This window comes from Anastrepha obliqua, chromosome 4, assembly GCF_027943255.1.
Source record: "Anastrepha obliqua isolate idAnaObli1 chromosome 4, idAnaObli1_1.0, whole genome shotgun sequence".
NCBI classification, from domain to species: Eukaryota; Metazoa; Arthropoda; class Insecta; order Diptera; family Tephritidae; genus Anastrepha; species Anastrepha obliqua.
In genome coordinates this window covers 16,445,477-16,460,869 of record NC_072895.1, presented here as the reverse complement: position 1 = coordinate 16,460,869, position 15,393 = coordinate 16,445,477, and the positions used below count along the sequence as shown (strand labels likewise).

Sequence of the window (15,393 nt, the reverse complement as noted above, 5' to 3'; positions counted from 1 at the left end):
GAAGTCCAACGGTGTCATTGACGTTTGGGTGTGGTTCACATTCAACTTCGGCCCTTCAAATTTAACCACCCTTTATATAAGTATATACAAGCAAGCAAAAATAGAGCTTGCTACTTATACTCACGATTATTCTCCCTTACCTTCTGATCTTTTAAAAGCTTACTTACGAAGATCTCAGTAATGAAAATTTACTTTCAAGATGTGTAGGTGGATTCAATCAAAATAATAATGAAAGCTTTAATCAACTAGTATGGAAAATATGCCCACAAACGGTAAATACTAACTATTTCTATTCGAGATACCTCCGTAGCAACACTAGAAACAAAAATTGTTCTGAAATTTAAACTGTTTTATAAATTAGAATTAGATTAAGATTCCTATTGCTTGTTGCAATATTTATTTGTGCCTAATTGAACGGAGTTTATAAGCAAACATTTAGTGGTCAACTTATTTCGAGTGCAATCGAAAATGCGCCGCGATGGCTATCACGTACTTTTAGATATATTATACCAATTTATTTACTCATATAACTCTTGAATTTATGTATGAAAATGTGCAGAAGTGCCCTACTGATTTTGCCCTTCAAAGGCAGAGAGGTCTCCGCTACTCTTCAGGGAAGGTTGTGACCTTTAAACAAATATTGTGAAATTATTATCGAGAGCTCTTGCCTTTTATACCATGCGACTTTATCAGAAGTTTTTGTCATGACGGAAATTTGGCGGGGGAGACGGTTTATCACATATAACCACACTCGACTTATGGCCGGCAACAGATTAGCGTACCAGTGGAAAAAAGTGTTATTTTGAGTTGCTTATTTTATTTTTTTACTATGGCTATTAGTAATAGTCTGATTGTTGGAATGTTAAGTAGAATCAAGTACTACAAGTGAATCAAAAAAGTATTAGCATAAAGTCTCTTTTCCCCAATAATTAAAATATAAGGTTGGGTGAGGTTTTTGTGGCAGTCAGCTTTAAAAATAGCCAACTCACTTTGTAGGCCCGTTGTGGTACCACTGTGTAATACGGGAACCTCAGTATTTATTCACCATGGAACCAGTTAGACTCTCTTATGAAGCGTAGGATAGGTTTAATCCCAACAGCTGGTGATTCCGTAAAAAAGTTAAAAAAGTCCTCTACTCTTAGCTAAGGCTGGACGATTGCAGAGGAAGTGTTCTACTGTTTCGTCCTCTTCCTCGTCTCTACAACTTTTGTAGTATTTATGCGAAAATATTCCCAGCCTAGATGCGTGCTTACCTACCTTCGAGATGCTCTCTCTTCAGAGGTTGAACGATTCTCCTGACCTTTCCTACCTAATTGTGGCCAAATTAGCCCGGTAACATAGGTATTTTCTTCTCTGCATGACCTATTGGCCTCCTGGAGAATATTATTTTAATTTTGCTATCTAATATGAGTCCTAATCGAACGCTCCTTAGGAGACGAGCAAGCAGATTTTCGTTCTCACCGAGACTTTGTTGACCAAGCCAACACACTTCGGATTATAGTAGAACAATCTGTTGAGTGGCGCTCTACATGCTGTTCGTAGGCTTCAAGAAGGCGTTGGACACTATCAAACGAGATGCAATATGGCTTGCACTGAGTAGAATGACAGTTCCCGCCAAGGTAATCCGCCTCATCAATAACCTCTACGAGAAGTCCGAACTGACAGTGCTTCACAAATCTGCAGCCGAACTAAACTACGAATATTCGGCGCATGCGTAAAGTCCGTATTGTTGTACGGAAGCGAAACATGGATGGTCTCTAACACCATCACTCAAAGGTTACAATCCTTCATAAATAAATGTTTCCGCACCATCTGCAGAATATTCTGGCAAAACACCATCAGTAACGACGCACTGTGAAGATTAACGAACGATGAACCCATTCTTAGGCAAATCAAATGTAGAAAGGGGAGAAAACAACCAGACAGCATCACGAAACCGGCACTGGACTGGAATCTGCAAGACAGCAAAGGTCGCGGTCGACCAAAAAACATTTGGAGAAGGTTGATGCCGCGGGAACTAGCCGATGCCGACACCTCATGGGACGGTGCGAAAACAACAGCACAGAATCGTGTACGATGGAAGAGTCTTGTCAAGGCCCTATGCTCTCGAGAGAGTGAACAAGGAAGAAAAACGAGTCCGAAGTATTTAACATTCTCTTTCAAAGGAATCTCCACACCCTTGAAAATTAGCGGGGATACTGTGATCAGTCCATGTTTGCTTGTAAAAAGAATTAGTTCTGTCTTATAGGGGTTTATTCCGGGTCCCCTATTCTGTGTCCAGTTACTAAGCGTGATGATGTTAAAGCGTAGAATATACACGAGCTTGTTGCGATACTTCCCTTTAACCGCGATTGTCAAATCGTCAGCGAAAGTACCCTCTCTTTAGTGTCAGCAGTAAGAAGTTCACTGCCTTCTCTGTAGATCTGTCTGCTTATTATTGTGTTGCCTAATCTTGCAGCTACCTTTCTTCTGACAAGTATAGCCTCGATCAGAGTAGGAAGATTAGACATCTAGAGCACCCGTTATGACGCTTCTATTAATATTGTTAAAGGCTACTTCCATGTTTACAAAAGTTACCACAGCAAACTCTTGCGAGTGTAAAGCAGTTTGACTTTTATGTAGGCGTGTTGTGCCGGGGAGTACCTGCTGATTGGTATGACGCCCCGTAGATACTCATCGACAATCCTTTCTGGAATTTTGAGGAAGAAAGACGTGAGACTGATAAATCTGAAGTATTTATGACTAGTGTGTGAGGACCTGCCAGCCTTAGCTATGAAGGAGACTTTCGTCACCCTCTAATTTACCCGAATGTAGCCCCTATTCAAGTAGCTTCCAACAATGACAGTAATGAACGGAGAGATTACAATCCGTGATTGCTGTAATTCTGCCGGTTGAATACCATATGGTGCCGGTCATTTATATAGACCAAAAGTGCTAATCTCCCTCTTCTCTTCTTCTTAATTGGCGCGGTAACCGCTTACGTGATTTTGGCCGAGTTTAACAAAGCGCGTTGGAAACACCAAGTGAAGCCAAGTCCGTCTCCACCTGAGGAGGCCTTCCTCTTCCTCTTCTACCAGCAGCTGGTACCGCATCGAATACTTTCAGAGCCGGAGCGTTTGTATCCATTCGGACGACATGACCCCGCCAGCGTAGCCGCTGGATCTTTATTCGCTACGCTATGTCAATGCCGTCGTAAAGCTCATACAGCTCATCGTTCCATCGTCTGCGATTTTCGTCGTTGCCTACGTGCAAAGGGCCAAAAAACTTACGCAGAATCTTTCTCTCAAGCACTCCAAACGTCGCTTCATCGGATGTTACCATCGTCCACGCTTCTGCGCCATTCGTTAGGAACTGGCATGATGAGAGCCTTGTAGAGTGTTAGTTTTGTTCGTCGAGGGAGGACTTTACTACTGATTTGGATACTTAGTCCAAAGTAGAACTTGTTGGCAAGATAGATTCTACGTTGGATTTCCAAGCTGAGATTATTATCAATGTTAATGCTAAAGTTCTAATAGCTCATTAATGTTTCTCATTTGAAACCATTTAATTAGAGATTTGATTGTCTCCCTATTATGCTACCCTTAATGCTTGTTGCTGAGGAAGCGTGCATCTAGGAGACCTAAAAATTCCTTATTTGACGTGCTCCATGTATTTTCCGACCCTCGATATAGCCTAGGCTCAATTATGTCATTGTAATAATTCTTCTCAATCTGGCCGCTTCTGTTGTTTCTTCAATTTCCTTACAATATTTTTTCTAGAATTCGCGTTGCGCATTTCTAACTGCTTTTTTGTACATAAGCTAACCAGTCTACGGACCCTCTCGTGACCTTGGCCAAATTGAATAGATTCCTATTCGATTTTCGTAACGAGGTTATTTCTCTTGCCCACCGAGTTGACCACGCATGGACTATCTGATGAGCTCGTGTCGTACAACGGAACAGCTTTCACATCTGAGGAGTTCAAGAACTTTATGGAGAACAATCTAATTCGACACATCCGTTCGGCGCCATTGCATGCTTCTGCAAATGGACAGGCGGAGCGAATGCTTCAAGGTATTTGAAGAAAGCAGACACAAATATCGATCTCAGCCTGACTAGATATTTGTTCAACCAACACACCACCCCGCACTAAACAACGAACCGCTCGCCTGCGGAGCTACTGCCCAATCGTGAGCTAAAAACTTATTTTGACAAAATTTTATTTCACGAAATAGTGTACCGTAAGGTCACCGACCCTGTTAGTGCTAAACCTCTCATTTCAGGCAGTCAAGTATGGGTTTGTAATCATACGATTGGACCGAGATGGTTCGAGGGCCTCGTGAAAAATCAGACTGGGCCTGTATCTTATTAGGTTCGGTTGAACAACTCAAGCGTCTTCAAATGACATCAGCACCTGGTTTGTAGTCGTGTGGCATCAGAAGATTCCGACTGCGAAATATTGTCAATTGAAGACGTCGAAGCAAGCACATTCCAGTCATCTGATGAAGTTGATTCAAGTACTTTTGGTCACGTCGTGAAAACTAAATCGTCAGCACCATCAACGAATCTGTAGCCTGTCGGTTCATTAGCGCCAACACCGGGAATACCAGGCAGTTCGAATCGCAACCGACAGGCCCCACAATTCTACTCCGCCTGTTACAATCAGCATCTTTCGTCCATTCATTATACCAAAAGATTGTGAAGGCGAAGCAAAAACAAATCATAGCGCATCATTTAATTTAATGCACACAAAATTGGCGTCGATTGAGGAGGAATCTGAATGGAAGTTTCGGTGGCTATTTTTGTACGTCTTCCACAGTGAACTCCAGTGAGACCCATTAGCTGATAATTTTTTAATGAAACTTTTTTTTTTTTTGTATCCGCAATATTTTTAGTGCAGTTTGAGATTTTTTCTGCTTTTTTGAAAATTTTTTTTTTAATTATAAATCTTCCGATAGGATGATTAATTTTGCGCCACCTTGTATATAAAATCTGTAGTCTCATAACTTGTGAAAATTTTCTTAGATATGTAGCAAAAAAAATTTGATTTGTCGCGGGGTGTACGAGCAACAACTCTCTTATGGGCTCTGTAATCCAAAAAACTATCAAATATCCCCCAAACAACGAACCCAATGACGTCACAATTAATGCATAAAAAACAAAAATTAATATACGAATTATGTATGCAACTTTAATTGTTTTTTTTTTTAAACTTAATTTATCTCTCAATTATATGAGATTTTTTGGACATCTTCTTATCTGAATTGTAATTTTATAGTCAGTTCACATAATAGAGTACCTACTGTACTACAATTTTAAGCGTTTTGATTGAGATGACACATTTAAATACGCGTCTTTGTCATCGGTAGACCTTTCACACCCAAACCAGTCACTTTGAAAGTCTCACCCGCTGGTGCTGGCTGATCGTTTAGTCGCGAGCTGGTCACATACAAAATATCCAAATTGGGGCCACCGAACGCCGCCGATGTGATTTGCTTGCAGGGGAACTTGATTTCCAACAGAATCTCAGAGGTGCTGAAAGCGTACAATTTTTATTCATGAATTCATAAAAGAGTAAAAAGTAGTTTTATGTAATGGTTTTCAGTTAATACAACGACAAATAAGTGAAAGTTCTGCTAAGCATTTCTAGGCAGTTCCTGCTCGTTTTTGTACTTTTTTTTTCTTTATCAATTTCGAGTGAGACCGATTAGTTGTCTTTTTCATTCCAAAAACTTAGTGTTAACACTTTTGAAAACAAACAATTGGAGCGGAATTGAAAAAACGAGTCTTATTTGATTTCGATTACGAGCAAGTTTTGGGTGTAGAAATGCTAAACAGGTCTGTTTACTACTCGACATTCACTCACTCACCTGGGATTGACTTTGTAGACAGTATGTCCGGTAAATGTGGCGATGTAAACATTGCCGTCAGCATCAATAGTCATACCGTCAGGCAAATGTGTGGCGTGCTTGAAGAAGACTCTAGGGTTGCCTAATAAATGAAATACAAATTTTTAGTAGAATATAGGAAAAAATTGATTTTATAAGGCACGCATTCTGACTCAACACTCAACACACAAAGAAAACTGTATAAAAAGTTCATACTCGGGCACTGCTGGCCGCGCCAGAAGACCATCTAGAACATCTTTATAAATAAATTTATTTCAACACACTTGCATTCAATCATATTCTAGGTCTACTTACTTGCTACGCCGGTGTCCAAATTGTAGTCGTATTCCTTGGCATCGAAATCGGCTGAATCAATGAAATAAAATTTACTTTTCTTCTCATTCCATGTCAAGCCATTTGAAATGCCAACATCGGATTTAATCAACGCAATTGGCTTGCCCTTCTCAAAGTTATACAATTCACCCTTACGATATTTCAAGATATCTTTTTGATCATTGTACATAGTTCCGGCGAAAAGGCGGCCACGTGGATCAGCTTTACCATCGTTCAAGCGATTGAGCGTAAACTCTTCACCCGGTTGGACTTCGTAGGCAACACGTTCCACCTTAGCAGTGGGCGATACGCCATCCCAGGCGACAATAGCCACACGACGATCGCAACCCACAGCGAATTTGCCGCTTTCGCCTTCAACGGGTACAATGAAGGAGGCGTATTGTTCGCCCTCAAGTACGGCGGTATAGGTTTTATTTTCTTTGTAATCATAGCGCAGCAGGCGGGCCACATCGATATCGACCATGTATAGACTTTGTGTTTCAACATCCCAGTGGGGACCTTCACCGATCAAGGTGCCTGCACCAGGTAGAGCTTCGATTTTGTAGGACATCTAAAATGAAGATGAAAATCGGTAAATGATTAGCTTGCATTTGAAATAGCAGTAATTGCACACTTCAATACAAAATCTACGAGTATCAATATTGGTTTTCTTCCGAAAAAAAAAATTACTGTACAATGTTTTTCTTCTATACGTAAATTTATTAACATTTTCAAGTCTTTTATTCTTGCCCTTGTCAGCTTCTTCAAGTCAACATCATTTTGTTTTTTTTTTTTTTTTTTTGTCCAGACAACTAGCAAGTGCTTTAAAGCTGTTCTTTAAATCTACTCAACCTCCGACGAAATCTGAGTAGATCTTGTGGTACCAAGGAGCCAAGGTGGTCGCTTCTTAACACATCAGTGCCAAAGACCTCAAGCCTGATTCGAGCGCAGGCTAGGCAGACGTACAGAAAGTGGTTGGCCTCAGAGCCCATTCTAGCTAAGGAGTGAGAGATCTCGTTACCCACAATACCCACGTGTCCCGGGACCCATGTTAGCACCAGACTATTATGTCAACCGACATAGTTCAGCCTAGATTTACAGGACTCGCGACTACCCTTGAAGTGGTTGGGGCGCTGTCTAAGGCCATGATGGCAAATCGAATGGCGGCATCATTCACCGCAGATCTGGTAATGTACCAGTCATGCCGGCTGACGCTTATCTGATTATCTGGAAAGTGAGATTCCATTAGCAAGCTGAGTGTCTTACTTTGCCGCTCCGTGAAGGAGCCATCATCAGATCAGTCAACATTAATTGAATTTCGGGTGTATTTGTTTTCTGTGATAGTCAAAAATATGCAGGTTCATTCGCTCTTTCCCCGATATAAAGGCTAAGGAAGCTCCTGGATTAGTAAAAATTAATGCCTGCGAATGTGTTGTTGTTGCGGTAACAGCTTCCTAAACCATGTCAGCGCAATATAATATAGTTACCGGTCGTCTTCGTCTAGCTCATCTAACAGTAAGTATCAGATGAGCAGGTTTGATGAGGAATGTGAAAAGGTGGTTAGTAGAAAAGGAGAAGAAGGAGTCTAGGAGTGTGAAGAGACATCTTCTCTGTTACTAACCCGCGTGGCATGCCACTAGGTTTAGAAACTTTAGCTCAGCATTCTTGGAGGATACTGACGACCTTAGTGGTATGAGGGTCAGCCAGATCAATGCATTTGCATTTGAAACAAAATGGTTTAACGAGGAATAGCAGATAAACTGCTACTAGATACGAGGGGTGCCTTGTATATGTCGGGATTTGGCAACCCTGGTGTTGCAATCTGGCAACTGACAGCTGTATCGCAAAGTTTGACATTTTTTGGCTTTTACGTGCTCAGAACGTTTTGAAATACCAGCGCTATTTGTGTTGTTTACAGTAACTTAAAAGATTCATCTAGGTCCAAAAATGGAATTAAATCGTGAACATTTTCGTGCGATTATTTTTTACAACTTTCGACGTGGATTAACTCAGCAACATTGCATGGATGAACTTAATTCATTTTTTGGCGATGAAGCTCCATCAAGGACCAGTGTTTATCGATGGTATGGTGAATTCAATCGTGGTCGTAGTTCACTCCAAGACGAATTTCGTGAAGGTCGTCCAAAATCAGTTGTTGTTCCGAAAACCATTGATGCTGTGCGCGAACTGATATTGCAAGATCGTCATGTGACCTATCGGGAGATTGAGACAATATTGCATAAACATTTGACTGTCAAAAAAATTTGTTCGCGTTGGATCCCACACAATTTGTCAATCGCTCAAAAAAAGGCTCGTGTCGATTGGTCGAAGGAAATGCTCAAAAAATACGATCGCGGGGCTTCGAAACACGTCTATGACATCGTGACAGGTGATGAATCATATATTATATTTACGCGTATGAGCCCGAAAGTAAACAGCAGTCGACTGTATGGGTGTTTCAAGATGAGCCAAATCCAACAAAAGTTGTTCACGCACGAAGCACTTCCAAGCAAATGGTCGCCTGTTTCTTCGGAAAAACTGGACATGTCGCAACCGTGCCACTAGAACAACGCAGAACAGTAAATTCTGAGTGGTACACAACCATTTGTTTGCCAGTTGTCTTCCAAGAAATTAGGAAAACCAATCGCCAAAGACGGATCACTCTTCACCAGGACAATGCGAGCTCTCACACATCGGCTCAAACAACTGCATTTTTGAGCACCCAAAACATCGAATTAATGGGTCATCCGCCGTATAGTCCTGACTTGGCACCGAATGACTTCTTTTTATTCCCGTACGTAAAAAACAAACTGAGAGGTCAACGTTTTTCGACACCTGAAGAAGCGGTTGCGGCATTCAGAATGCATGTTTTGGAGGTACCTCACTCAGAGTGGCAAAAGTGCTTCGACAATTGGTTCAAACGCATGCAAAAGTGTATAGATCTTCATGGAGAATATTTTGAAAAACAATAAAGTGATTTTCGATTATTAAAATTTGTTTTTGTTCTCTAATCCCGACATATAAAAGGCACCCCTCGTACACTCGTCTCGGTTTAGCGCTATAGTTTTAGTTTAGTTTGCTTGCGAGAGGTATAAAAAAGTCAAGTGCTGGGCTTGCTCGGCGATTTTCTGCTATGGAAAAAAATGGATCAAAGAAGTTGCATCAAATTTTGTGTAAAAAATAGAATTAAGTGCTCAAAAACATTTGAAATGTCACAGTGGGTCAAAAAAATGCTTACAACTCGCACAAGCTTTTCACAGAAGTTGTGAATGACGATGCTTGCTCTGGATGCCCCAGCACATCCGAACAACCGATGAAAATGTTGAGAAAGTGCAGAAAATTGTTATGGAGAAACGTCGAATCACAATTAGAGAAGTTGCTGAGGATATCCGCATGTCGGTTGGCCCATGCCATGAAATCCTTTTGGAAATTTTGAGCGTGCAGCGTGTGGCAGCGAAGTTCGTTCCAAAATTGCTGAATTTTCATCAAAAACAACGTCGCATGAGCATCGCGCAGGAATTGTTGAATGACGTCAACGATTATTCAGATTTTATTAAAAGGGTCATAACTGGTGACGAATTATGGGTATTTGGTTATGACATCGAAACCAAAGTCCAATCGTTTCAATGGAAGAGTCCAGGAGAGCCAAGACTAAAAACAGTATGCCAAGTTCGATCAAATGTCAAGGTTTTTCTCACTGTTTTCTTCAATTACCATGGCGTAGTGCATCAGAACTACTTACCACAAGGTTGTACGATAAATAAGGAGTAGTGTCTTGGAGGTATGTGCCGTTTGCACTAAGAGTACGAAAAAACGTCCGGAATTGTGGAAAAAAAATTCGTGGCTTTTGGATCTGCTCACTCATCTCTACTTGTGAGAGATTATTTGGTCAAAAACAGCAGCGTTTATCATGCGTCAGTCACCAAATTTGTCACCCTGCGACTTTTTCTTGCTCCCAAGATTGAAGAGACTCATGAAAGGACGGCGTTTTGCGACGATTGAGGAGATAAAAACCGAATCGCTGAGAAAGCTGAAGGACATACCAAAAAGTGCATATCAAACTGATTTGAGAATTGGAAAAAATGCCGGCACAAGTGTATTACATCTGAGGGAGACTACTTTGAAGGAGATAAAATGGAATTTGATGAGTAAATATGTACATACATATTTTTTGAGAAAAATTAAATTCCAGTTTATTTTTTTAATACATCTCGTAGGGTCCGGTGGCAGGTGAATGAGCCTCAAATGCGCAATTATATGGACAAACTCTGTGCAAACTTCCAAACGATTCAAACCAAGACATTTGTGTTTTCTGCGGCAGTTTAGCTGGGAGTTTTAGTTTTGGTTTTTGGTTTTTGCTGGTTTTTGCTGGTTTTTTGGTTGACGGCTAATCCGGCATCGTATCTCCGTCAAATTTTATCAGAAATTAGCTGACAGAAATTCGCTAACGAGGCTTGGGCAAATATCTTTTTTAGTCACCAAGCATCTCAAAAACGTTCCCATCATTCTTTTCCACCTTCTCTTATTAAAAATTTGTTACCAATTTGATTTGTACTGGTGACAATTCTACACCGAATACGTCTTAGCTTCCAGCAGCGCGACTCCAACATATCGCAATTCGGTTTATTATCGTATGTGGTGGAGATTGTCACCAATGAAAATCATATTACAACTTAATTACACAATAAAATGCCATTTATATATGTACACATGAAAGTGCATACCCAGGAGGTGTCAATGCATTCACCGCACACATACGAGCACATTCATGCGCTATCTATTACTTAGCCACTTAGACCTGTGCATCATACGAGTGCTTGCGCACCGCCACAATGCAATAAAATTTCCACTGTGAAGAGGTTTTTTCCAATTAGTTACTTAGTTAATCTAGTTTATTTTGCTCTTAATATTTATTGTATGAAACTGATTGAAGTGAAAAAATAATCTAAAAATAAAATAACAAAAAAAAGAAATATTCAAAAAAAAAGCATAGAGCGAAAACAAAAACATTCACCCTTCACAATTCAGTTGCCAATTGCCAATTGTTCTTATCACTTTTCGTTATCAAATGCAATATGTTGTTGTTGTTTGTTGTACCTAATTACTAATAAAATTCCACAGCTATTTGAAATCCCAAAGTTAAGTACCTAATTTTTTCCTTAGGCAATCGAAGGCACACCACCTGCGGTTATCATTCAAACTGAGCATCAAACTTATCTATAAAAATGTCCAATGCCCGTAAGTGCCAAAGTGACTTGCAATTTTTTACTGACTTCCAAAAGAAACTTTCTGGCTACTCATTACGGGGGTGATAGTGATAAACAACACAGTTTTATTGAGTGAGTGAGAAGCCTTTTCATAGTAAAGAAAAAAAAAACGAAACAAACAAAGACTTCGGGTTGCTTGATGGTGTGCCATACACATGCGCTTATATTATATATTTTTATGCCAATGTATAGTATGAATTTATAGAAATCTGTATAGAATAGCTTTTCATTTATATTATTTTATTATATTAAACAAATAAATAAAGATTATATTGTAATGACCCTAACGGTCGTCTGCCGGAATAAAGTTCGAAAAATTGCAGATTGAAAATAGAAAAAGCGACTTAGCGCACATGGAGTTAGTTACTCTTGGGAATACATATAAAATGTTTAAAGCTCACTTAAGGGCTTCAAACGTTTATTGTTTTATACCTTCTCTTTAGCATTCTAACGTTGTGGCGACAAAAATCTACAAATGTTTTTTGTTCATATGGAAGAAAAACCCAACACCGCAAAACAAAATTTTGAAAAATCAAGGGGATTTTCAAGTAACTTTAAACTTGCACTTCGTTGGACCAAAATTTAATGTTCTATAAAACTGCATACCTGAAATTTCTCTAAAAATTCGAATTAAAAAGTATTGTTACACTTTTGATGGAAATATTGTTTGGGGCAAAATAAATCTATTATTTTCTTGGTAGACGGCTTTAGTGATCGATATCTCGTTAAATATCGCTCAAACAATTTAAAGTTTATGCTCGTTGTCAAGGTGACATTTCATAGTAAAATAAATTCTTTTGCGGTTTTTTGTTTATGCCATTAAGGTGTGTGTTACAGGGTGTTGAAAATGGAAGTGGTAAAATTATTTTTCTTTAATTTTTATCGGAAAATACGAAAAGCGTTCTATCCAAACCAAAAATGTCGAAATTTTAAAGAAAAATGTTTTTTGAAATTCTATAGAAATCAAAAAATTTCGAAAATTAAAAAAAATTGCTCATTTATTTCGGAAAATTCGAATAAAAAATGTCTAAATTGGAAAAAACTAATTTTTTTCTAAAAAAATTTTAAATTCCATTTTTTTAATTTTTTTGGAAAATACGAAAAACGTTCTATCTAAACCAAAAGCAACGAAATTTGAAAAAAAAAATGTTTTCTAGAAAAATTATTAACATTACTATTTGTTTAATTTTGTATTGGAAAATACGAAAACAAGTGCTGTAGAAATCAAAAATGTCGAAATTTAAAAAAAAAATTGTTAATTTTCTTTTTTTAATTTTTATCGAAAAATACTAAAAGAATTTCTATAGAAAACAAAAATGTCGAAATTTGAAGTTTTCTAAAAAATTGTTAAAGCTATATGTTTTTAATTGGTATAGGAAAAATGTTCCATAGAAACCAAAACCAAAAGTGTAAAATTTGAAAACAAATCTTTTCCAAAAAAAATTTAAATTCTTTTTTTTTAATTTTCTGTCGGCAAATACGAAAAGAAATTCTATAGGAATCAAACATTTCATAGAAGTTGTGTTCCAAAAAAATTTTAAAACTTTTGTTTTGTAATTTTTTATCGGCAAATACGAAAAGCGTTCTATCAAAACCAAAAATGTCGAAATTTCAAAAAAATTGTTTAATTTTCTTTTTAATTTTTATCGAAAAATTCGAAAAGAATTTCTATAGAAATCAAAAAATGCCGAAATTTGAAAAAAAAGAGTTTTCCAAAAACCATTTTAATTTTTTTTTTTTAATTTTTTATCGGCAAATACGAAAAGAAGTCCTACCAAAACCAAAAATGTCGAAATTTGAAAAAATTATTATTTTCCAAAACAATTCTAAATTATTAATATATTATTTTAATTTTTTATTGGAAAATACGAAAACAAGTTCTATAGAAATCAAAAGTGTCAAAATTAATATTAAAAAAAAAATTTTAAAAATCTTATTTTTTTTTATTTTAAAATTTGTGTCGGAAAATACGAAAAAAAATTGTATTGAATCAGATATGCTGAAATTTGAAAAAAAAAAAATTATTTACCAAAAAATTGTTAAGATTATAATTTTTTTAATTTTTAATCGGAAAATAAATAAATCAAAAATATCGAAATTTGAAAAAATTTTGCTTACCAAAAAAATTATGAATCTTTTTTTGTAATTTTTGTCGGAAAATACGAAATTAAAAATATGGAAGTTAAAATAAAATTCAAAATTAAAAATTAAATTATAATTTTTTTTACATTGTTAATTATTTTATTTTTATTTAAAAATTAAAATTATTTTTTTTTTTTATTTTGGGTGGGAAAAATACACGAAAAAGTTCTATAGAAATCAATAATCTCGAAATTTGAAAAATGTTGCTTACCAAAAAAATTGTTAATATTATTTTTATTTAAATTTGGAACGGAAATTCCAAAAAACAAATCTTATGGAAACCTTTTATTTTGTTTTCTCTTATGCTGACAATTATTTTAATAAAATTAAAAAAAGTACTAAAATACTCAACATTTTGAACTTTTATGTCGCGGCAATCAATCAATATTTTCTTACTTCCATTTGCTCCATTTATACCACTTTATATTAGCGCAAATTAACCAAATTTCAATAAAATCGAAGCGATAAAGTTTTTAGACCGCTACCGGTTCACGGTATTCAGGAGGAAGCTGACGTTTAATGCATGATAATGCACCATCTTAACGTCTACTTGACGTGTTTTGCTCCGACTGCCTATGATGCTTCAGCTGTTATTTGTTTTTTGTACGCCTGACAATGAATTATTCCTTTTCACTTCCAAGAATTCGCTGTTACCCTTATTTATCAATCTGATCTCAAATTCTTATAAACAAACTGTCAAGTCTTTTATTCGAAATCTACCCACTGCAAGAGGCTCAGAGTGACTTTTGCCTTAGAGTGACCCCACTTAAGTTACACTCCACAGCAGGTATTTAATTTGCTTTTTCGGCTCACAAAGAGCTTTACACTTGCCTGCGCGTTTTGCGAAGCTTAGCCGTTCAAACGGAAAGCAACAAGAAATTTATGCGATGCACGTTTTTTTTAATGTCTCTTCAAAGCACAATGAGCAGTCGAAATATATCTACTCGCTATTTAAACGCGCGTCGGTAATTCCCCACTAATAATTAAGCACCATAAAAAATAGTAAAATACGAGTATTTCGTAAGCACATCAACTATAATTTGTTTGTAAATAAAGCAATTTGTTTAGTAAAATTAAGTTTGACTTAATTAGGTGGGATGCTCGTTTTCAAAGCAGATTGATTTTTCGCTTACTTTGCACTAAAAAGCACTGATAACAACACTCGTATGTAATATATTTAAAAATAATATATTTAAACTATATATGTATATATGTATGTATGTATGTACATAGGTATGCACAAATGTATGGCTAGAATCAGCAGTTTAACTCTTAATTGGTTTACACTTTTGCAACTTTTGTTATTAATTTTCGTACCTTGCGGAGAATTTTTATTAGCACTAGGAAATCGTATGCTTTTGTAAATCACCAGCGACTGAACACAATTGAGTTGGCATTCTATATTTATAGGCGAATGTCAGGCAAAACAACCTTCAGTGCGCTACAGTAAGTTTAGATAAGCTAATCGGTTCCATAGATAAGCGTTTGTCACTTTATACTGAGGCATATCAGATACGCAGATACGAATAGTCATTGAATTTGTCAAAGTGAACTTAATTATATTATCTACAGTAAAGCGTCTTTATAATAAATCCCAAAAAAACCGAGAATTATCAGAAATAAAAAATGTTTTTTTTTTTATTTTTATTTGAGGTAATCAATTTTTTTTATTAAAGAATATTTATACATTTTTCATCTCCAAAAAAAAAGAAAATTACAAAAAAAAATTTTATTTTTATTTTTATTTTTATTTGAAGTAATCAATTATTTTGTTTTGAACAACAT

General features: G+C 36.8%; 1 protein-coding gene across 1 annotated transcript; it reads right to left on the bottom strand.

Annotated features, from left to right (window-relative positions):
* Positions 1-5,314: 5,314 nt before the first annotated feature.
* LOC129245722 (regucalcin-like) lies at positions 5,315-14,991 on the bottom strand. Its single transcript, XM_054884062.1, has 4 exons — positions 14,926-14,991; positions 6,182-6,770; positions 5,849-5,969; positions 5,315-5,513 (listed from the first exon to the last, which is right to left on the bottom strand). Exons 2-4 carry the CDS (start codon positions 6,768-6,770, stop codon positions 5,321-5,323), a joined length of 903 nt encoding a protein of 300 aa, XP_054740037.1. The 5' UTR covers positions 14,926-14,991; the 3' UTR covers positions 5,315-5,320.
* Between the last annotated feature and the right edge of the window lie 402 nt (positions 14,992-15,393).